General features: G+C 43.8%; 1 protein-coding gene across 1 annotated transcript in view; it reads right to left on the reverse strand.

The window, feature by feature from the left end:
* Positions 1-23,213, reverse strand: part of LTK (leukocyte receptor tyrosine kinase) — a 218,358-nt gene that overhangs the window by 114,224 nt on the left and 80,921 nt on the right. The window contains exons 2-4 of the mRNA XM_075331275.1: positions 10,649-10,768; positions 4,665-4,817; positions 835-1,057 (exon numbers count right to left, since the gene is read on the reverse strand). Coding sequence (XP_075187390.1) covers positions 835-1,057; positions 4,665-4,817; positions 10,649-10,768 — 496 coding nt within the window. The remainder of the gene's footprint in view (positions 1-834; positions 1,058-4,664; positions 4,818-10,648; positions 10,769-23,213) is intronic.

Raw genomic sequence — 23,213 nt, forward strand, 5'->3', positions numbered from 1 at the left:
CCTGCAGCTTCCAGTACACCTGCGACCTGCTTCCCAGTCTCCTGTCTGCATGCAGCCTCCAGTACCTCCTCTACCTGCTTCCCAGTCTCCTATCTGCCTGTGACCTCCACAGTACCTCCGCTACCTGATTCCCAGTCTCCTGTCTGCCTTCAGCTTCCAGTACCTCCACTACCTGCTTCCCAGTCTCCTATCTGCCTGTGACTTCCAGCACCTCTGCTACCTACTTCCCGGTATCATGTCTGCCTGTGGCCTCCAGTACCTCCGCTACCTGCTTTCCAGTCTCCTGTCTGCCTGTGACCTCCACAGTACCTCCACTACCTGCTTCCCAGTCTCCTGTCTGCCTGTAGCCTCCAGTACCTCCGCTACCTGATTCCCAGGCTCCTGTCTGCCTTCAGCTTCCAGTACCTCCACTACCTGCTTCCCAGTCTCCTATCTGCCTGTGACTTCCAGCACCTCTGCTACCTACTTCTCGGTATCCTGTCTGCCTGTGGTCTTCAGTACCTCTGCTAACTGCTTCCCAGTCTCCTGTCTGCCTGTGGCCTCCAGCACCTCTGCTACCTACTTCCCGGTATCCTGTCTGCCTGCAGCCTGAAGTACCTCTGCTACCTGTTTCTTGCGTGCCTCGTCTGTATGCTGCACTGGCCCATGTGCCTACCCGGACCTTGAACTTGGAGAATTCATCTCATTAGGTGAGCTTAACAGTCAGTCTTTAAAACGTGATGTTTGTACCATAAAAAAAACATTCTTTCCAATGTAAGTCTATAAAAGCATCTATGCTCTGTTGTCAGTCGGCTTGAGGTATGAAAGCTGGCATGGTCTTGAGGTGTTACTCACCTGTTACCAACCATTGCCTCCTTGAGTGATGGCAATAATACGTTGAGATTAGACTTCTCCTCATGCACTGTAACCATTAATGATCTCGACGTGGACTCATTCATTGAGTACAGGGACAATTCCAGCTGACAGGTTACAGAGCTTCTAGGATACAAGGGACTGAGGAGTCGAGACACAACACAAGGGTCTTGTATCGGACTTGTGTTCAAAAGAAGGATTCCATCTGCAAAACAAAGCAATACAGAAAAGGACAATAAACCATGCTGGAGGGTGTAGAACGGGACGTCTCTAGACATTTGCTGTGGGGGTGGACATGGACGGTAAGGGGCCACTTAATGAAATATTTTCAGACATAATGGAGTTGTCTCAACACAACAATCACTTTCTGCAACAAAAAATGACATCAAATTAAATGGAGTGGAAATCATCTATAATGTCCACCAAAATTGTGGCTAAAAAGGGGGGGTCCAATGTGGTTGACCTCCTGCATGATGTCCATATGACCTAACAAGACAATATGGACAGGGGCTGTCTTCTTAAAGGGAATATGTCATCAGAAAATTAACTATTGTTTAAATCTGTTTTTTTATGCAATTTTTTTTATTTGTTCTTTATTTTTCACAATTTTTTTTATATTTCATATATCCCTACCTATAAGGAAAAAAAATATCTGAAATCCTGCAATATTCACAATTGTCACTCAATAGGTCTTATACTAGAGTCCTACATTTTGTTCTGAACAGAAGACTTTTCAGCAGTCTCCTTATCACAGACAGGGTTACAAGAACAGATAACACCTCTACATACAGTAAATAACACAATCCACCATTCACAACAGGTAATGTCACAGTTCACCTCCTCCTCCTGTATAATGACTGATAACATCTCTACATACAGTAAATAACACAAGATCCATAATTCACAACAGGTGATGTCACAACTCACCTCCTCCTCCTGTATAATGACTGATAACACCTCTACATACAGTAAATAACACACAATCCACCATTCACAACATGTGATGTCACAGATCACCTCCTCCTGTATAATGACTGATAACACCACATGCAATAAATAATACACAATCCACCATTCACAACAAGTGATGTTACAGCTCACCTCTTCCTCCTGTATAATGACTGATAACATCTCTACATACAGTAAATAACACAAGATCCATCATTCACAACAGGTAATTTCACAGCTCACCTCCTCCTCCTGTAAAATGACTGATAACACCTCTACATATAGTAGATAATATGATCCATCATTCCTAATAGGTGAGGTCACAGTTCACCTCCTCCTCCTGTACAATGACTAGACTAATAACACCTCTATCCATTATTAACAATAGATGACATCACAGTTCACCTCCTTCCCCTCCTGTATAATGACTGATAACAACTCTATATACAACAGATAACACAGGATCCACCATTCAAAATAGGTGATGTCACAGCTCACCTCTTCCTCCTCCTGTACAATGACTGATAACACCTCTATATACAGTAGATAACACAGGATCCACCACTCACAACAGGAAATGTCACAGCTCACCTCCTCCCCCTCCTGTACAATGACTGCTAATAACACCTCTACATATAGTAGATAACACAGGATCAACCATTCACAACAGGCAATGACACAGCTCACCTCTTCCTCCTCCTCTCCTATACAATGACTGATAACAGCATTATATATACCTCTTTATTTATATGTCAATGAGCCATACTATTCCTGCTAATGTTCACTGGCTGCTGCAATGAACAAGTATTAGGAGTTTGAAGGAAACCTCTCATGTCAGCTAATGCTTTTTACTTGCAGATATAGGGCTAATTTGCAGATAAATAGCATTACAACGCTGCCTGACCACCTTACGCCAAGTGCGGCTACAGGAAGATAATGAACTTATTTCCTCCCAGGAGCCGCCGACTTTCAGTCATAGGGATGGCGGCAGTAATCACGCTCTGGCACTTTGATTGACAGCTCGCTACGCATCGCACCTGTGCACAGAGCGCTATCAATCACAGTGCTGGGGTGTGCGGACAGAACACATATATGAAGAATGGAATTCTGAATGAAGCCTCGGGCTGATGTCTTTCATATTTGGTGTTTGAACTCCTTTTACATTATCAGATGAGTCTTCTTTTCTCCATTCAACTGCTTTGGTAATAACCCTTTTGATATTCTTTTGTTGTTTGTGATTTTAGCTTAAAAAGAATGCCATTTTACACGAAAATAGTAATAATGTGTTTTAAATTATTATTTATGAGTCAGTCAAAATGGTATTCTTTCTATTTCTATGGCTCTTGCAAATAATGAGTACACCCACCGTAAATGAGGCAGGTTCACCAGGCTGGGCTCACTCCCCAGCACTTCCTCTCTCAGCACGCCGTTGGGGGCTTCTATCTGACTAGCCCAAATTTTTTTCCCCAGATGTGTACCCAACTAATCTATTGACTATATTGAGAACAGAATCTAAAATATATGAAAACCAGAAAAAACGTAAAACTTTGGACTCCGTGTGACCGGTCGGGCTGGCTGAGGTGAACAGACAACGTGGGACTTTAAAGGGAATATGTCAGCAGGTTTTTGCTATGTAAGATAAAGCCAGCATGCAGTAAGGGTTAACACAGAACATTCAGGGCTACCTGTTTTGTCACAGTCTGATCTGTTGTTTATTTGCTATGTTTGTTTAAGCAGCAAGATTTATCAATGCAGGACTACAAAATCATGTAGAGGGCAGTCCAACACCTCCCCTGCTGTGATTGACACCTCACTGCCAATGTACTATCTCTACAGAGAACTTGGTGTGGGTGGACGCAGCTCTCTCAGCTCTGCTACATGACTAAACCTAAAAGCTCTCATTGTGTCAGAACGTATGCATCCAGTAATCTAAGTGATACGTCGTTAGATTCAGGCTCTCTTTGCCTACATTATGCTGCTCTCAGATGAGGTAGCAAAAACAGAGGTGGGTCACCCATATTCATTATTGGCCACAACAACATTATGTTGAGAAACAAGGTTTCTCTCAAATACCTTGTGTTGTCAATAGTGCCTGTGAGTAGCGCTATTACAGTCCACTATTCCCTATCGCGTGACCCCCAGACTCCGTTACCTCGGGGATCCGGTGAGGTCACGTCAACTTCCTGCTCTTCTGACATCACCGCGGCCGGCCTCAGTCTTCGTGAGTCACTGGGCTGTAAGTGGAGTTTCACCGATCATCACAGCGCAGCACCTCCCGGCTTGCTCCTCCTCCGCTGCAGAGCGCTCAAGCAGGAGCGATGCTGGGCTGTGACGAGCGGTGAATCAAGAGTCAATGGACTTTGTGATCTCTGATCTTGAGATCAGTTTGGATCCCATAGATCGAACCTCAGAAATTTCACATTTATAACCCATCCCCCCCTCATTAGGTGATAAATGGCGTTTATGGGAAGGACCTTTAAATCTTTGGCAGCTCAGGTTTTATAAACTGAGTTTACGAGAAATTCATTACACATAATGAGATACCAGTAATCGTTTTCTTTTACCCGGAGATTTCTCCTTTCTGAATATACACAACAATGCAATAAATATGTTAATACTAAAATCCACTTTCACCCTGTCTGTATATTTTTGCATGGTGAAGATACACTTGCTGCCTCTTACATTATCATGCATTATATTCTTGGCAACAAACCGTGCAGACTCATGGATCTCATAATCCACAAGGAAAATCAATTGAAAACAGAAAAAAAGGAGAAAAAGTCAAATCTGAAACTCAATAACATACTGAAATGCAAGAAGAAAGTATACTGTATATATAAAAAATGTATCATATTCATGCCTACCGTCAAGGTTTCCGGCTGTAGGATTGTTCTCCGATAGAAGGGTCTGTTGTTGTAGTGTTAATTCCCTGACTACCATTTGCACCCAGTGTGGTTTTCCGTCTGTACTTGTAGATGATATCCAAGGACAATGTGTTTCAAAGTCACAGAATTCACCTGTGATGTAAACAATAGAGATTTGTGAGTGAAAAAAGGTAACCGATCAGAGGAAAAACTGGTGACTTTTTCTAATTTAGACATTTTTACAGAGCAAAAACAATTAAGACATCAACACTTAACAGAGTAATCTGGGTTCCACTCATTTCCGTGTCCGGAGGTGAACAAGGCCGGTAACGTCATTGTCCTACGCACAGCCGGTGCCCTACAAAATGAGTGGTGTGCATGTTCCCGACCAATCTGTCAGAAACATGCTCCATGAGAGTGAAGACGTGAGAGACCAACATCGTGTAGTTGCACATGTGCTCACGGCCCAGGACCACGCAGTTTGACTAGCATTTACTAGAGGACACTAGAATTGGCTGCTATTGACACATGTGACTGACGTGAAAGATTCTGGAGATGCCGGGGTGCACATTCTGTTGCCTACAACAGCATCCAGTAGTTTGGTGGTGAGTCAATGATGGTCTAGGAAGGCACCTTGGAAAGTCTCAAATCTCCATGTGATGCCAGCGGCACCCTGGCCATTGTTAGGTATTAGGATTTAATTTTCAAAGCCACTGTCAAACTTTAACCTGGTGCCGTGGATTCTAGGTACCCAACCTCATGTGGTCAACGTATATAGGCAATTTCTGGATGCATTGATTGCAATAACTGCTCCATACATTCCCAAGACCTGAATCAAATTGAGAACTTTTGGGACATCAATGCAACCAAGTAGAACCACCGTCCAAGAGCCACTGATGTCCTAGACAGGTCTGTAAGGAGATTCTCCAGAAGACCATCCACTGTTTTATCAGGGTCATACCTAAACATTATTGGGAATGCATACAGGCATGTGGTGGCCAATAGAGATGAGTGAACTCGAGGTTTGGTGTTCGGACTTTTATGAAAAAAACTGAGTTCGGAGTTTGGGTGCTTTACATATGAACTTCACTCACGCGGGCATCGCTGTGTTTGGGTACACTCGCTGCTCAGCCCAGTGTGAGCTGCTTGCAGTGTTTGATCAACTCGCACTGGAAGTAACAGTGTGATCGGATGTGGTGTGCACCAAAAAGAATTGGAAAAACTCCATCCACCCACTCCCGGAAGTGAACTGCTTATGGCTGGCTGCATATGGACGCAGACCTGAACTGCCCAATTAGTGACTTCCATTGGGTTCAGGTCAAGTATGGAAGCCAAACCGAACTTTATCTAAAGTCCAGCTCAACATGCCAAACCAGAACTTCCAAGGGTCCGCTCATCACTAGTGGACATACATACTATTGAGTCACAATATGATTTGCAGTGATGAAATCCATTGAAATTGGATCAGTCTACGGTTTCAAATTTGTACTTGGATTTGGAATCCAGAGCTCAATTTGTTGATAATTTTGATTTCCATTGACCGTTGATGCATCATATTGTTGCCAACAAATTACACAATTTATACTAGTAGTATTTTGTGATCTGATGGAATGATTTAAGTGTCCCCTTTATTTCTTGAAGCACTGTATATTGAATATATAGTAATAAGGTTCCAAACTGGCTTTCTACTCTGGGTCATAGAGGACCTTTCCTTCTGTAATATCAACATGCGCTAATTGGGGCAATGTTTGTCTCATCATAATATCTGATCATATATTAAGATATTATCTTTTAATATAATATCTTATCTGGTGAAATAGATAATATCTATTTTTTATTGTTTTATGAATATCAACTTCATAGAACTTATTTAACCACTAAAATGATGGGCAAGCCTGTGTAGAGAGGGTGACTAGTTTTCAGAGCTCATGCACAAGTGTAAGCCAAGAACCCTATATGAAGACAGTATAGTATGGATCTGTACAGGTGCAACTTAAGGTACTGTACATACCATTATATGGTGACTCCATAAGGCACTGCATTGGAAAGAGTTAATTTAATAGCTCGACTGGCTTTATTTTCGACTTCAAATTTCTTAGTTTCTGCTCTGCTTTAGCCTTTTGAAAGGGAAATAACAATGAGAGCAAGGTACATAGGTGTAAGGTACGTAAGTGTAACGCTCACCGATGGTGTTGACGAAGTGACGAGCGGGAGTGGATCCACTGGATTACAGGGGGGACCCAGGCTTCCCCTTTAGGGGAAGGGGTATAACTAAGAGCTCGCCATAAGGCAGACGCCAGGTACCTCCCAGGGCAGTGACTGGGACTGTGGCAGCTAAACCCCAGGACTAAGGTATGGTAGGTACTGGTGGGATGGCTGCGACAGACAGGTAGGCGGGTACGGCAGGGTAGACAGGTATGGGAAGGGGGCACAGGTACCAGTGACGAAAACAGGAATAACGGGACCTGACAACTAGCAAGCAGACTGGTAGCCATACTAACTAAGAGTGTTGCGCAGGAATCTCCCCTAGTGGGAGGATGCCTCAAATACACAGTACCTATCAGCCATAGGCAGAGATGCAATTCCGTGAAATTGTGCGCTGTCTCTTTAAGAGGAAGGCCAGTGTCACATTTCCAGAGATCCTGAGAGGGGAGGGAGGCACAGGAGTACATGGGCAACCACCATGCAGTGGGGGAGATGCAACCCAGCCGCGGCTGTAAGTCAACGTCCCTACAGGGACACTGGTGTTACAATAGGCACTTCAAGGACAAAGAAGTTACAAAGTTCCAAGCTTGGGGTCTTCTCAGACTGATCAGATCAGTCCACTGTTTAAGCAGAGACATCAACAACACTTGGGAGATGTCATAATATTTCAAGAGTATAAAATGTAGAGTAAAGGCCACTTTACACACTGCGATATCGGTACCGATATCGCTAGTTGTGCGACACGGGCAAATCGCTGCCCGTGGCGCACAACATCGCCCAGACCTGTCACACATACTTACCTGCTTAGCGACGTCGCTGTGACCGGCGAACCGCCTCCTTTCTAAGGGTTGCGGTCCGTGCGGTGTCACAGCGACGTCACAGCAGCATCACTGAACCGCCGCCCAATAGCAGCGGAGGGGCGGAGATGAGCGGGACCTAACATCCCGCCCACCTCCTTCCTTCCGCATTGCGGCCGGGAGGCAGGTAAGGAGAGCTTCCTCGTTCCTGCGGCGTCACACGTACCGATGTGTGCTGCCGCAGGAATGAGGAACAACTTCGTTACTGCTGCAGTAACGATAATCGAGAATAGACCCCCATGCCACCGATGAGCGATTTTGCATGTTTTTGCAACGATGCAAAATCGCTCATAGGTGTCACACGCAACGGCATCGCTAATGCAGCCGGATGTGCGTCACGAATTCCGTGAACCCAACGAGATCGCATTAGCAATGTCGTAGTGTGTAAAGTCCCCTTTAGACAAAGAACAATGGAGCCAAAACTGTAGAATGGAATGTCTCCTCTCATCAATCTGCCCCACTGCTGGGACGTCCCCCGATGTAGAGGGTGAGTATAGTACATGTTTATTACTTTTGTATATCTTTTGATATCTTGTTTGGTTAGCAGTTGATAATATCTTTTGATATATTATACAAGTTTGGCTATCTTGTATTTTTTATATTCTTTTGCATCTATTTTTTAGTATCATCTCAGTAAACCATATTATTTCATTTAGGGATTGTGTGTGAATCTTGCATATGGAAATCCATTATAAAACAGTATGGAACATACTTAGAAAAATGAAAGTACTTAACTCATAAATTGGCCAATTCGTGTGAGTCCATCTACCACAGCAAGGTGACCTTTTTGATGGCACCCTATCCTAATTTCATGCCTCTCCTGGACTAAAAGTCTACAAATATATGAACAGGTAGGATCCGGCACTAATTAAAAACACCCTGGGACTCTGTCTACACCTCCAATATATACTGCAAATAAAAAAAAAAAAAACTGTCCTGCACCTCCAAATAGAACATAGCAAGTGTGAACAGGTGCCAGTCGCTATGACTACATGAAACACACACAAAAGAATACAGCAGCCTCTGTAGACGTGTCCAGAGTGCTACTGTTTTCATTTTCACCTTGCCATGGTTGATGTACTTGCATGAATTGGCTAATTTATGAGCTAAGTACCTTCATTTTTCTAAGTATATTACATACAGCGTTAGTGCAGTTTAATCTGTGTTTGCACATATCTTAGTGCTTACACAGTGCTGCTGTATTCTTTTGTTTGTGTTTCATATTAGAAAACAGGCACTGTGTATTACTCTAAAAGTCAGTTTTCTAGTATTGTGTGATAATCCATAATATCACCCAGATTCATATGGAATTAAAAAATAAAATAAAACTATAGAAAAGTACAACAAAGTTCCCATATCAGTAAATTGGTGTGATATTAAAGGGAACCTGTCAGGTCCCTTATGCGTTCTAACCTACAAGTAGGATAATGTGTGGCCTAGAAACCCCTTCCTACCCATCTCTGTGTTGTAATATTGTGTAATATGAACGTATAAAAATAAGTTTTATTACTTACGTGTTCCCTATGTAAATAAGCAGAGGGGCTAGTCCCCAGGGCGTCGCATTGCCCTGTGGGCATAATACCATGGATTTACATGAGCGACGTCCCCGTCCTCCTTGAGATCCAACGCATGCTCACTTGCCATTCCCGCAGCCTTGTTGTCCGGGTGCTTCCTTCTCGGCATCAGACACGCACTCCGCATGCTCAGAAGACTCCTGCAGTTCGGATTATGCGCAGAGAGCGTCTGAAGCCGAGAAGCAAGCACCCGGATAACAAGGCTGCGGGAATGGTAAGAGCGCACGCGCGGGATCTCGAGGTGCAATGGTGACGTCGCTCATGTAAATCCATGCTATCACGCCCACAGGGGCGTGATACCACGGATGCCATGCAAACGCCCATGGGGCGAAGCGACGCCCAGCCTCTGATCATTTACATAGTGAACATGTAAGTTATAAAACCTTTTTATACATTCATATTACACAATATTACAACACAGGGATGGGTAGGAAGGGGTTACTAGGCCACACATCACCCTGCTTGTAGGTCAGAACACATATGGAACTTGACAGGTTCCCTTTAAGGTTTAAAGGGTATTCTCTTGTTAGAAATGTATGCCATATCTACAGAAGTTCTCATAAATTACAGGTCCCAGAGGTGGTACCCACATCCATTTTGGAAAGGGCGCCACTGGAATTGAGAGCTGGCTGATCATCTGCTACTATAGCTATTCACTGTTATGGGAATTCCAAAAATTGTAGATCAAGTGTGAACATGAGAAGAGACCCTCTTTTTGACATAAGTGCAGATCCCCGAGGTGGGACCTCACATCTTGGAGACTGTGATGGTGGGATATGATATACTGTGTATCATGTTGTGTAGGTTCGTATTTTACACTTGGTTCACTGTCCATTATTTGTATTGCTTGTGTGTACATTGTATTGTCTGTAGGTAATCATCCCCTGTAGTGTTCCTGTCCCCAAGTGTGGGGGAGGGGGCCACCTAAGTTCTTTGCTTACCTGGGGGGATGGGTCAGTCTGTTTGAGAACTTGAAGAGAGAAGGAAGAAGATTGATCCTCTAGGAGGGAAAAGCTGAGGCTGTGGCCAGCATGCCAGAGAGACTGTGAGAAATCCCCATTTGCCTGGAAAAGGACTGCTGGAGGATTGTGACTGATCCCCGGGACATTTATGCCATTACTGACCAATTTTACCCTCTGTGTGGTGGATTATTTGATGGACATTCTGGATTGTGTGGAATAAATATGCTTTGGATTGTTCAATCATCTCTCGCTCTGTTGATTGTGTGATATGGGAGAAGGACCCCGTCACAGAGACATATTTATGGCATCTCGGAAGGAATGCACTTTTAATGTGGCCATATAATCCAATACAGTTTCTGGTTTCCTAATTATTTTTTTTTTCTTACCTGCATGTTTGGTCCGAGATGACAAGACCATCTCTTCTTCATCGTTGCGAGAGACACTAGTAATGGGTAAACCAGGCGTTAAGATGGATTCAGCATGGAGACCGGAGCACCAGTCAGCAACTGTAGATGGCAAAGAAATACATATCACTAGCAAGTCATATAAACCCCGTCCTGTAACAAAAGTGATATTAAACAGTATCGTGCTTATGTTCAAGATATTATATAGAAAGTGGAAACCCAGAACTCACAGTGGGAATTGTAATGGATATATATGATTACCTGATATACAATATGCGTCCTATATCATGATGATTAGGTGATACCACAATTGATGAGGACCCAAGACTGCAGAGCTGCTAACCACTGAGCCACTATGCTGACCCTAATATATAGCCCCTTTTGTCTGTAGAGTTAATACATTTATCACATCCAGAAAATAAGCAAAATTCAATCTCCACAGCTTCATAGTTATAGGAGGTTGTCAAGTTTGGGTTAGGAGAACCGCGACCAGTCCAGGCATCATGGTCCTTACTTGGACAGCGACACATGGATGCGTGATTCTGGCATGAGGCTGTTTCCATATACTCATGCAATCCGGATTAGTTTCCTTGAGCCTTCATTTAAGTCAAAATGGCAAATCTAGTGAGACGGATAAGAAAACCTCTAAATATATCATTTTCTGATCTGGGTCGTGTAAGGCTATGTGCCCACGCTAGAATGTCCCTGCGGATTTTTTTGCCTGAAAATCCGCGACTTTCGCGGCAAATCCGCACCCGCGGATTTGCCGCGGATTTACCGCGGATTTTGATGCGGATTTTTTTTTTTTTTTTTCCCATTCAAAGCCAAAAATCCGCACCAAATCTGCACCAAACAATTGACATGCTGCAGATTTTTCCGCATCAAAATCCGCGGCAAATCCGCCGCGGAAAAATCCGCAGCATGGGCACAGCATTTCCAAAATGCCATTGAAATGGCTTGGAAGTGCTGCTGCTGCAGATTTTCGGCAAATCCGCGGTAAATCCTGTAGCGTGGGCACATAGCCTAAGGGTCCGGTAAACCACAGATAAGCCAACTGAATGTGAATAACACCATAGTAAACTATGGGATCAATTGCCATGCTGGATGTGAAAAAAAGATTGATGGCCAGATAGGTGAAACAGGGGCCTTACACTGATGATATTCTGATTGTTATCACATTTTTAAAGGGAATCTGTCAGCAGGTATTTACTATTTAATCTGAGAGCAGCATAATGTAAGGGCAGAGATCCTGATTCCAGGGATGTGTCACTTTCCCAGCATCTTGCTGTAGTTTCAATACAATCTGTGTTATATCAGCAGAAAAATATTTCTGGAGAACTAGATGTCATGAGCAAGCCAGTCCAGATAATCAGTATAACCCCCCACCCCATCACTGATTGACAACTTACTGTCACAAGTGACACAGTCATGTGGTTTCTGGCCATAGAAGGTCACAGCGTTTGGCTGTGTAAAATGCTCCCTGACTTTCTATTGTTCCTGCTGTTAGTATTCATTGTACTAGGTAGCTTTCCTGCAAGGTTTTTTATCCCTTCCCCTTTATGACCCAGTAAAGCCCTCTTAACATCCAGCTGCTGATTATCAGTATTCTCCATGTGCTTATATACTCCCATCTTCCCTGGACTGGTGCTGGTGATATTATTCAGTTAATTCAAGTCTTGGTTGCAAGCAGGTGGCTTGTACTCCTCTGTGGTATCGTTGCTGAAACTCTGCTGAACTTTTACCTGAGTCATCTGTGGATAAGTAGTTCATGCATTTTTCCCCGTGTCCTCCTTGTGTCTTCTCTAGTGTTTAGTGGGGTTGAAGAAGAGCTTATCCCATCCGTTCCCTATTTAGCACCCAGCACAAAGGATACCTAGGGTCAAGTATCCTGCTCGGCGCATAGGTGCGGAACCTATCAAGGTTGGTGAAGACCCCCAGGGATGAGCAGTAGGTTTGTTCAAGGGTCACCATCTCCCCCTTCCCTATACACAGTGTTTCCCTTCCCTTTCGCTGTTTGCTTGGTACTTCCCCGTATCTAGCATGACACCTACTGACAATGTACAGTTTACACAGGAAGCTAGTGGTGTGGGCTGGGTTATACACAGCTCAGCAATCTGAGCACTGCAACATTGACCGCAAACAGTTTTTATCAAAACTGCACCAAACAGCTCAATGAGTGACACATCCCTAGAATCAGGCTCTCTGTCCCTACATCATGCTGCTCTCAGATTACATAGCAAAAACTGCTGACAGATTCCCTTTAAATACATGTTTGAGATGCATTAAAAATGGTAGATTGTATAAAAAAGTGGAAATACATTTTAGTGCTTTGTAGACCAATGTTCACATTCATTCCAGTCTTTTGGCACTGGTTAGATGTCAGTATGGCACAAGTTTGGGCTGGACCGTCCACCAACTCTGCTAAAGACAGAGGACGTCAAATTAAAATTTTTGAAATGGGGTAAATACTTTTTTATAGTCTCTACTGAATATAGTAGGGAATCCTATTGGATAAGGGGGTGTTCAAAAAAGTATATATATATATATATATATATATATATATATATATATATATATATATATATATACAGTTAGGTCCAGAAATATTTGGACAGTGAAACAAGTTTTGTTATTTTAGCTGTTTACAAAAACATGTTCAGAAATACAATTCTATATATAATATGGGCTGAAAGTGCACACTCCCAGCTGCAATATGAGAGTTTTCACATCCAAATCGGAGAAAGGGTTTAGGAATCATAGCTCTGTAATGCATAGCCTCCTCTTTTTAAAGGGACCAAAAGTAATTGGACAAGGGACTCTAAGGGCTGCAATTAACTCTGAAGGCGTCTCCCTCGTTAACCTGTAATCAATGAAGTAGTTAATAAAAGGTCTGGGGTTGATTACAGGTGTGTGGTTTTGCATTTGGAAGCTGTTGCTGTGACCAGACAACATGCGGTCTAAGGAACTCTCAATTGAGGTGAAGCAGAACATCCTGAGGCTGAAAAAAAAGAAAAAATCCATCAGAGAGATAGCAGACATGCTTGGAGTAGCAAAATCAACACTCGGGTACATTCTGAGAAAAAAGGAATTGACTGGTGAGCTTGGGAACTCAAAAAGGCCTGGGCGTCCACAGATGACAACAGTGGTGGATGATCGCCGCATACTTTCTTTGGTGAAGAAGAACCCGTTCACAACATCAACTGAAGTCCAGAACACTCTCAGTGAAGTAGGTGTATCTGTCTCTAAGTCAACAGTAAAGAGAAGACTCCATGAAAGTAAATACAAAGGGTTCACATCTAGATGCAAACTATTCATCAATTCCAAAAATAGACAGGCCAGAGTTAAATTTGCTGAAAAACACCTCATGAAGCCAGCTCAGTTCTGGAAAAGTATTCTATGGACAGATGAGACAAAGATCAACCTGTACCAGAATGATGGGAAGAAAAAAGTTTGGAGAAGAAAGGGAACGGCACATGATCCAAGGCACACCACATCCTCTGTAAAACATGGTGGAGGCAACGTGATGGCATGGGCATGCATGGCTTTCAATGGCACTGGGTCACTTGTGTTTATTGATGACATAACAGCAGACAAGAGTAGCCGGATGAATTCTGAAGTGTACCGGAATATACTTTCAGCCCAGATTCAGCCAAATGACGCAAAGTTGATCGGACGGCGCTTCATAGTACAGATGGACAATGACCCCAAGCATACAGCCAAAGCTACCCAGGAGTTCATGAGTGCAAAAAAGTGGAACATTCTGCAATGGCCAAGTCAATCACCAGATCTTAACCCAATTGAGCATGCATTTCACTTGCTCAAATCCAGACTTAAGACGGAAAGACCCACGAACAAGCAAGACCTGAAGGCTGCGGCTGTAAAGGCCTGGCAAAGCATTAAGAAGGAGGAAACCCAGCGTTTGGTGATGTCCATGGGTTCCAGACTTAAGGCAGTGATTGCCTCCAAAGGATTCGCAACAAAATATTGAAAATAAAAATATTTTGTTTGAGTTTGGTTTATTTGTCCAATTACTTTTGACCTCCTAAAATGTGGAGTGTTTGTAAAGAAATGTGTACAATTCCTACAATTTCTATCAGATATTTTTGTTCAAACCTTCAAATTAAACGTTACAATCTGCACTTGAATTCTGTTGTAGAGGTTTCATTTCAAATCCAATGTGGTGGCATGCAGAGCCCAACTCGCGAAAATTGTGTCACTGTCCAAATATTTCTGGACCTAACTGTATATATATATATATATATATATATATATATATATATATTCTTTTTTTATTTTGGCGCATTTCTGGATTTCTGGTCATTAATTCGATCAAGAGGACCATCTAGATTGTTGGGGACAACAGATAGGACCATGTGTATTATTAGGAAACAGATTCAAAATGGCAGAAAACCTGGAAAAATGTCTAGATTCTTTTACACCACAGAACATCATTGTAGGAAATTTAAGATTTTCCTTTTGAAATTGATTTTTTTTTTCCTTATTTTACATGGATCCCCTCAAAAATGACTAAGGGAACTGAAGGAGTTAATGAAATTGGCATTTTCAGGTTTGTGAACAAGTGGGGAATTAGAGTTGGTTTTACGGTATTATTCATCTGACAGGCATGAGGGAAAAGGTAAGGAGTCAGTAGAGGCAGAAAAGGGTCACCTGGTTAATGCATTGTGGACTATGATTCAGAGAAATCGCCTACCAGGGGACCAGTAAGTCACTCGCATGATGTTACTATGATAATTACTATAATTGAACACGATGGTGGAAATATTAATAATTAACATTTCACATAATTTCACAGGACAATGCAAGGGCATTGTTTAATCGGTGGTAGGCCAGTTGTCTCTTATCACAAAAATGTGCTTACTGAAGAATGTGTACCTTCCCGAAATATAAAAATCATATCCAGTACACATTCAGAAACACTATTTATTTGCAGAAGTAGCGATAATCTTCAAGTAAATATCTTTATACCCCGTGCAGCCAAATTACTGGAACAGGGGCTGCAGGAAGAAAATGTGGTTCTATTCTACCTGCAGCTGCTCACTCCAATTGAGGAGGTGCAGGGAGCGGTTACATTCACCGTTGTCTACGGAGTGACCATATTGTGATCTGTAACGCCCATGCCGGCGTCCTCGCACTCTCCTGCTCCCTTCCCCCAGAGGGGATGTCGGTTTCCCCACCTGTCCAGGCATCCTGCAATGGTGGTCCCGACCTCATCCCATGCTGCTGCCCCCGCCCCCCAGAGCGTCTGTACTCCTAGCAGGCTCCCGGCCTCTGTCGAAAGAGTGTGTCCATGGCCACACCCCCTTTCTTAAAGGGCCAGCATCCTTTTAACTCAGAAGTACCTCCCAGGTCAGTTGGGAGGCCGCAGGTACTATCAGTGGTGCCTGGGCAACGAGTGTTACACATTGCTAGTTATCAGGTCCCCTAGGACTGTGCTGCAGTCTCTACCGCTGCTGTTACTCCATGCTAGTTCTGCTGCTGATATCTATCTTTATTCCAGTGTGTTGCTGCAGTATTACCAAACCTGCCGCTGTTGCTACAAACTGCTTCGTCAGTCACGATACCAGCTGCCGTAAAATATCTTCACCAGCTGCTGCTGCCGCATCCATCTGTCCATCCATCCATCCCGGACGGAATCTCTACACCTGCTGCTGCTGTCACCTACCACATGTGACTGTCACTCCTGTACCACTGGGGTCAGCCATCGCAGCACCAGTCTTCCTGAGTGGAACCCGGACTCACACCTGCTATTAGTGGCCACGTGCAATAATTTTGTGCATAGTGTTATTCCTGAATATTGTTGATCCTTGTTAATATATTTACATAGTGACTGTCAGCTAGTTAAATCAATAATTTTGCAGTCACGCTGGGAACTTTTGTCTTGTTTTTGTGTTTATTGTTTTAAGCATGTGGTTGTTCACCACTTGAGCAATAAAGAATACATTTCCACTTGTAATCAGGACGTTTGGTCGTTTGTGCTTTGTTAATTTCGGTTGTTCCTTGATGCGATTTGTCCAGTATGTATGTGTGGTCATATTTGGGTTGCATAGAATTGTCCATTATTATTCATATTAATACAAAAGAAAATTAATTCTAATATACAGCCTATTTCCTTATGGTTTGTTTTTCTCTGATAAAAAATGATGGTAAAAGGGATAGGGGGATAGGAGCAAGTGCTTCATAGTTACCGAGTCTTTGGTGCGGCTGTAACTGCTTCCTGGCCCTCATTCTTTCCAGGGCTACTCATTACCTTCATTGCATATGCACTGCTTTCCCTGGTATTCTCAGGCTGAGGAGACCCATGATTATTGGGCCCCCCAGCCTAAAAATAGCAGCCTGCAGCCGCCCAGAATTGTCGGATCCATTAGATTCGACAATCACAGAACTTTATCCAGCTCTTTCCGATTGCCACGATGCGGTGGCAAGCAGGATAATAAGGGTTTAATCACAGCTCACAGCTGCCACTAAGCCCTAGATTAATAAGGGGAGGCGTCTATTAGCCCCCCCATTACTAATCTGTAAGTGAAAATAAACACAAACACTGAAAAAATTCATTATCTGAAATGAAATAGAAAAAAAGCACCCTTTTTCACTACTTGTTCACCCCTTGATCAATAAAGAATAGATTTTCACTTGTAATCAGGACGTTTGGTCGTTTGTGCTTTGTTAATTTGGGTTCACCATTTATTATCGCCAGATTCTGGTCCCTATAGAATTATATAGGGACCAGGGTCCGGCCAGATAACCGGGATCAATCCTGGGCCAGAACCGCGGGTTGTTTGTTTTTTTTTTCCTGGCTAGACGCACCAGTACCAGTTATTTGCAAGTCTCCACAACTCTAAATATAGTGTTCCTGAACATATTACACTGGTACAGTATGTGCAACAAAAGCGGTTTTAACTTCTTGTGGGTGTGATGGCACCAATACAGTGTTTAATACAATAATAATCTGTGATTTTAACAAGCCAAACACTCTCATAAAAACGTTCTGAATAATTTAGTACTCACAGCTGTCTCTTTTTTTGAATGACTCTATTAAGAGCATATGTGAATTCTGGTGAAGCACCAAATACAGAGAATTTTCATATATTACTATGGGTTAGTGCTTACCGTGTTTTTCCAAAAATAAGACACGGTCTTATATTTTTTTTGCCTCCAAAAACAGCACTAGGGCTTATTTTTGGAGGAGGTCTTATTCTTGGAGAAACACGGTTGGGGGTAAGTTGACACCAGAAAAGTAGACGCCCCACTTCCCAGGAGACTCATACTCACCAGACCAGGACTTCTGCGTGGCTCCCAGGTCCTCCCTGTGATCTCCGGTCGGTGCTGCACGCCGTCCTACCCTGCTGCTAGCTGACATACTGACACACACAGCAGATCACACACACACACACACACACACAGCAGATCACACACACACAGCAGATCGCAGGCACACACAGCCGATCACACACACACACAGCAGATCGCAGGCACACACAGCCAATCACAGATATACACAGCCGAACGTAGACTTACACAGCCGATCGCAGAAAACACAGTCGATCGCAGACACACACAGATGATCACAGATACACACAGCCGAACTGTCATGATTGACTCCTGGCTCAGCTGGAGCTGAGCCTTTTTTTAGTTTCACTTCTGATGCAGGTCACGTTAGGGGTTAATCCTTCCTGCCTCGTTCTGGAGATCAGGCTGCTTTATTAGGGCACTGTTTCTCTTGGACTTCGCCAGTGATACTTCTGGCTCTGCTGTGTTCTGCTCTTGAGTGACCTGTTGTCTGCCCTGCCCCCTCCTGACCTCCGTGTTCACCTGACCTGTTAACCTCCTCTGTTGTCTGTTTCCATCAGTGTCTCTCCTGCTGTCTCCCTGTTCGTTCCTTATCTGTTTACCTTAATTCTGTCTTGTCTTCCCACTCCCCCTTGCTTCTAGGCTCTGATTTCCCGGCTACTGACTATTTGCTTCCCTCCGACTACGTTTAGACTTTGCCCTTGTGTATTTACAAGACCTCATCTTGTAACACGTCTTTCTGACGATTCTACTGCCATCTGGTGGGCTTGACTAGTATTACCTCTGCTAGGGAATTCCCTGCTCATACGTTTCCTCCACTTTTACGCCCCTAGTGGTTCACCAGCTAACTACCTTCTCAGATAGTTTCAGGAATCCTCTCAGTCCCACATTACTGCGCTGTACTGCTATTGTACATCTTTAGAGTACAGCGTGACACGAACGCAGACACACACAGCCGATCGCAGAAAACACAGCCGATCGCAGACACACACATAGCCGATTGCAGACACACACAGCAGATCACACACACACACACACACACACACAGCCGATCGCCGTGCACTCATCACATCACATCCAGCGCTTACGGCCGCAGGGAATGAAGCAGGTCATGTGTCCCGCCGCAGGTCCTGTTCGTCGCGCTGCACCGCACTGCCTCTCAGGATTCTGCCGGCGAGAAGAGATCGGTGTCGCTGGATGAGGTGAGTGTGCATGCGATCCGATGTGTGTGCGATCCGATGTGTGTGTGTGTGTGTGATTTGATGTCTGCGTGTGATCCGATGTTTGTGTGTGCGATCTGATTGTGTGCGATCCGATGTTTGTGTGTTTGATCTGATTGTGTGTGTGTGTGTGTGTGTGTGAGAGCTGATGTGTGCGGGTGTGCGATAGCTACAGGTCCTGCCGCTCAGTGTCAGGTGAGTGTAATTGCCGGGTGCCGCTGTCTATAATGAAGTGTCCTGCAGTATCTGTAACCTTTTTAGCTGCACGGACACTTCATTATAGATCCGCGACTAGGGCTTATTTTGGGGGGAGGGCTTAAATTTAAGCCTTGCTCCGAAAATGCTGAAAATCCCTGCTAGGGCTTATTTTTGGAAAAACACGGTAGTTCTCCTCAGTTGCAAACTATTTTTTTTTTATTTCCTCAAATAACTGTGGTGGAGAGTGACTGGCAAGCTGTATATCCATCTTCTGCAACTATTATTTTATAATGTCTAGTGATGAGAGAGCACTACCAAGCTCTGGTGGTCAGTGCTCGAAAACCAGCATTCAGACGCTAGGATGGGTGCAATTCATGTACCTGAGTATAATGGAAGTCAATGGGGAAATCTTCTGGAAAAATGCTTGAGTTCCCCGTTGACTTCCATTACACTAAATACACAAGTAGAGCGAAACTTTGATGATTAAGAAACAAGACAGAAGAAGAAACAATCCCTTCAAAATGTGATGCTGAAGAAGGATGTTATCAATAGCATGGATGGCAAGAAGAACAAACAAATCGTTTTTGGAACAAATCAAGCCAGACATGTCACTGGAAGCAAGGATCACCAAGCTAAGACTTGCCTACTTTGGACACATCTTACGAAGAAAGCAATCACTGGAGAAAGACATCATGGTCGGAAAAAGAGAAGGAAGAAGGCGAAGAGGAAGAACAGCAACACAATGGCTGGATACTATCAAGATAACAGTGGAGAAGACCCTGGTGAACATATCAAGGCAGAGAAGACCCTCGTGGACCTATCTAAGCTGTACAAGATCGATCTTCCTACACAGTGTTCATCCATCAAGACGTAATGGCCCAGATCGAGCTGAAGGACGTGAAAATAAAGGTCTTTAAATATTGGAGCTCTAAAGCACAGATGATAGTGCTGTAACATAATAAAATAATGGGTCTCTAGTAATGATGAGCAGGAACTACCACACTCGGGTGCTCAGTAATTGTAAAGAGCAGTTGCCTTCTCATCACTAGTTACTGGTACAGAGCACCCGAGCATGGTAGTGCTCGCTCATCGTTAGTTATGAGTACTGAGCACCCGAGCATGGTAGTGCTCGCTCATCACTAGTTACGAGTACTGAGCACCCAAGCATGGTAGTGCTCGCTCATCACTACTTATGAGTACCGAGCACCCGAGAATGGTAGTGCCCGCTCATCACTAGTTATGAGTACCGAGTGCCAGAGCATGGTAGTACTCGCTCATCACTAGTTACAAGTACTGAGCACCTGAGCATGGTAGTGCCCGCTCATCACTAGTTATGAGTACCGAGTGCCAGAGCATGGTAGTACTCGCTCATCACTAGTTACAAGTACTGAGCACCTGAGCATGGCAGTTCCTGCTCATCACTAGTTACGAATACCGAGCACCCAAGCATGGTAGTGATCACTCATCACTAGTTCTGAGCACCTGAGCATGGCACTGCCGGCTCATCACTAGTTACGCGCACCTGAGCATGATAGTGCTTGCTCATCACTAGTTACGAGTATCAAGCACCCGAGCATGGTAGTGCTCACTCATTACTAGTCTCTAATCCTTGCGGGGCCCTTAGGCTTCAGCCTAGTCTGCCTTATGAATAATATGGCCCTATGGTATATGGGGGCCCCGATTCAGATTTTGCATTAGGGCCCTGAAGCTTCAGATTACACATATGCCAATAAGTGGTTGGAAAAAAAGATGGCTTTGGGGTTGTGTACACCATCTAATTTCCATAATTAACTGAAAGACCTGACTTGTTCTAAAAGCTTGTGAATAATACATTGCGCCGCGTTCTTCCTCTGGAATGATGCTATTAGAAGTCATCCTAACACTTTTGCTTCAATGAGTCAGAAATGTCAAATGCTTAGAGTTACATTGCCTTACTTTAGAAGAAAATGAGTATAATATTCTTTGGCTCATGCTTGTCGGCATACTAAGGCACAGGGCTGAACATTCGGTGCTTCTAGTGCGGAGGACAAGGGGTCTTATCTTAGGGTCACAAGAAGATTATTGTGGAACTGAACTTGATTCCGCATTTATCACTTCATTTTTATAAATGATCAACCTTTGGAGATGTTTGGTTTAAAATCCTAAAAAAAAGCCCAATTACAGCATTAAGACTTAATAGTGGGTCCCTAATTAGGTAATTGTGAATGGCTCAGGAATATCCTTCACTTTGGAGCACCCAGACGTCATTATATTACACAAACGCTCTATAGATTTTAATGTAAACCATGTAATGCTGGATTTCTCCTGTGGGAAATTAGTATATTGGATCTATTTTAATTTGTAGCACAATAAAATACTTTTTTCATCTAGCTGGGTAACCTTTTCAAAGACTTCTTGCTGGATTCAGCTGCAACGCAAACTACACTGAATGTTGGTGGTCTTACCAATAGGACATACTTAAAGGGGTTGTCCACTACTAGAGTATAATAGCAATTCTGCCAAGCAGAGAGATAGTGTCCAATAGTCCAAATACAATAGTAATAATAGCAGGGACTAAAACTTAACTTTTAATCTAAAAATAAAATTCATAATAAAGTGCTTGTGCATAACTTGTGCAATAAACAATAATGCCAAATGGCAATAAATTAGACTGATCTCACCCAAACTTTCTCCATGGGTAAGACCGTACACCGATCCAGGAGTGAGAGGTCACAGGCTGGAAGGACCAGGATCAGCCGTCAGGTAAATGGTGTATCAGCCCCTGTCGTGCCCCGAGAATGGACTTCCGCCCTGACAAGGACAGCACCCAAGTAAGATGTCTGCCCCACAACCACACAAAAGAGAAAAAAGGGACGCCCTCCCGACGCGTTTCCCTCTCAATAACAGAGCCACCGTTTACCTGGACACATAGGTTTTTTACCCCTTAAGCCTGTACCGGTCCCTGCCACTGCAGGTTGACCTCTTCTTTTGTCTCCCCTGAGGAACTCTTGTTATTGAGAGGGAAACGCGTCGGGAGGGAGTCCCTTTTTTCTCTTTTGTGTGGTTGCGGGGCAGACATCTTACTTGGGTGCTGCCCTTGTCAGGGCAGAAGTCCATTCACGGGGCACGACAGGGGCTGATACACCAGTACCCGACGGCTGACCCTGGTCCTTCCAGCCAGTGATCTCTCACTCCTGGATCGGTGTACAGTCTTACCCATGGAGAAAGTTTGGGTGAGATCTGTCTAATTTATTGCCATCTGGCATTATTGTTTATTGCACAAGTTATGCACAAGCACTTTATTATCAATTTTATTGTTGTCCACTACTAGGACAATCCTTTCTGATTCCACATGTTTCCCCCGGTAAAATAATAAAGCCTATACTTACCTCCCGTACAAGCACCCTTCTAGCAGTGCCACAGCTCTCGGTGACGGGCTCATGTGGGGTTGTGATGTCACACGACCCTCATTGTCCAATCAGTGCTGGTTTCCTTCTCCTTGCATTCGGACCAAACGAACAATCAACAGGAAATGAGGGCAGCGACTGTGTTCACTTCCTGTTGATTAACTGGTTTGGTCCGAAGGCGGAGAGACAGAAGCCAGAGCTGATTGGATGAACGGCTTGCATGATGTTAAAACCCCACATGAGCTCTTGGAAGGGCATCGGTACGAGAGGCGAGTATAGTCTTTATTATCTTACCTGGGGAGAACGTGCAATCAGAAGGGGTTATCCTAGCAGTGGACAACCCCTTTAAATTCAGTGAACCTCTGTTAGGCTGGCTAAATAAGTCTGAATTTCAGAGTCCATATACAGATGGCAATTTCCAGCCCATCATCAGGT

The sequence above is a fragment of the Anomaloglossus baeobatrachus genome, chromosome 12 (genome assembly GCF_048569485.1).
Source record: "Anomaloglossus baeobatrachus isolate aAnoBae1 chromosome 12, aAnoBae1.hap1, whole genome shotgun sequence".
Lineage (NCBI taxonomy): Eukaryota > Metazoa > Chordata > Amphibia > Anura > Aromobatidae > Anomaloglossus > Anomaloglossus baeobatrachus.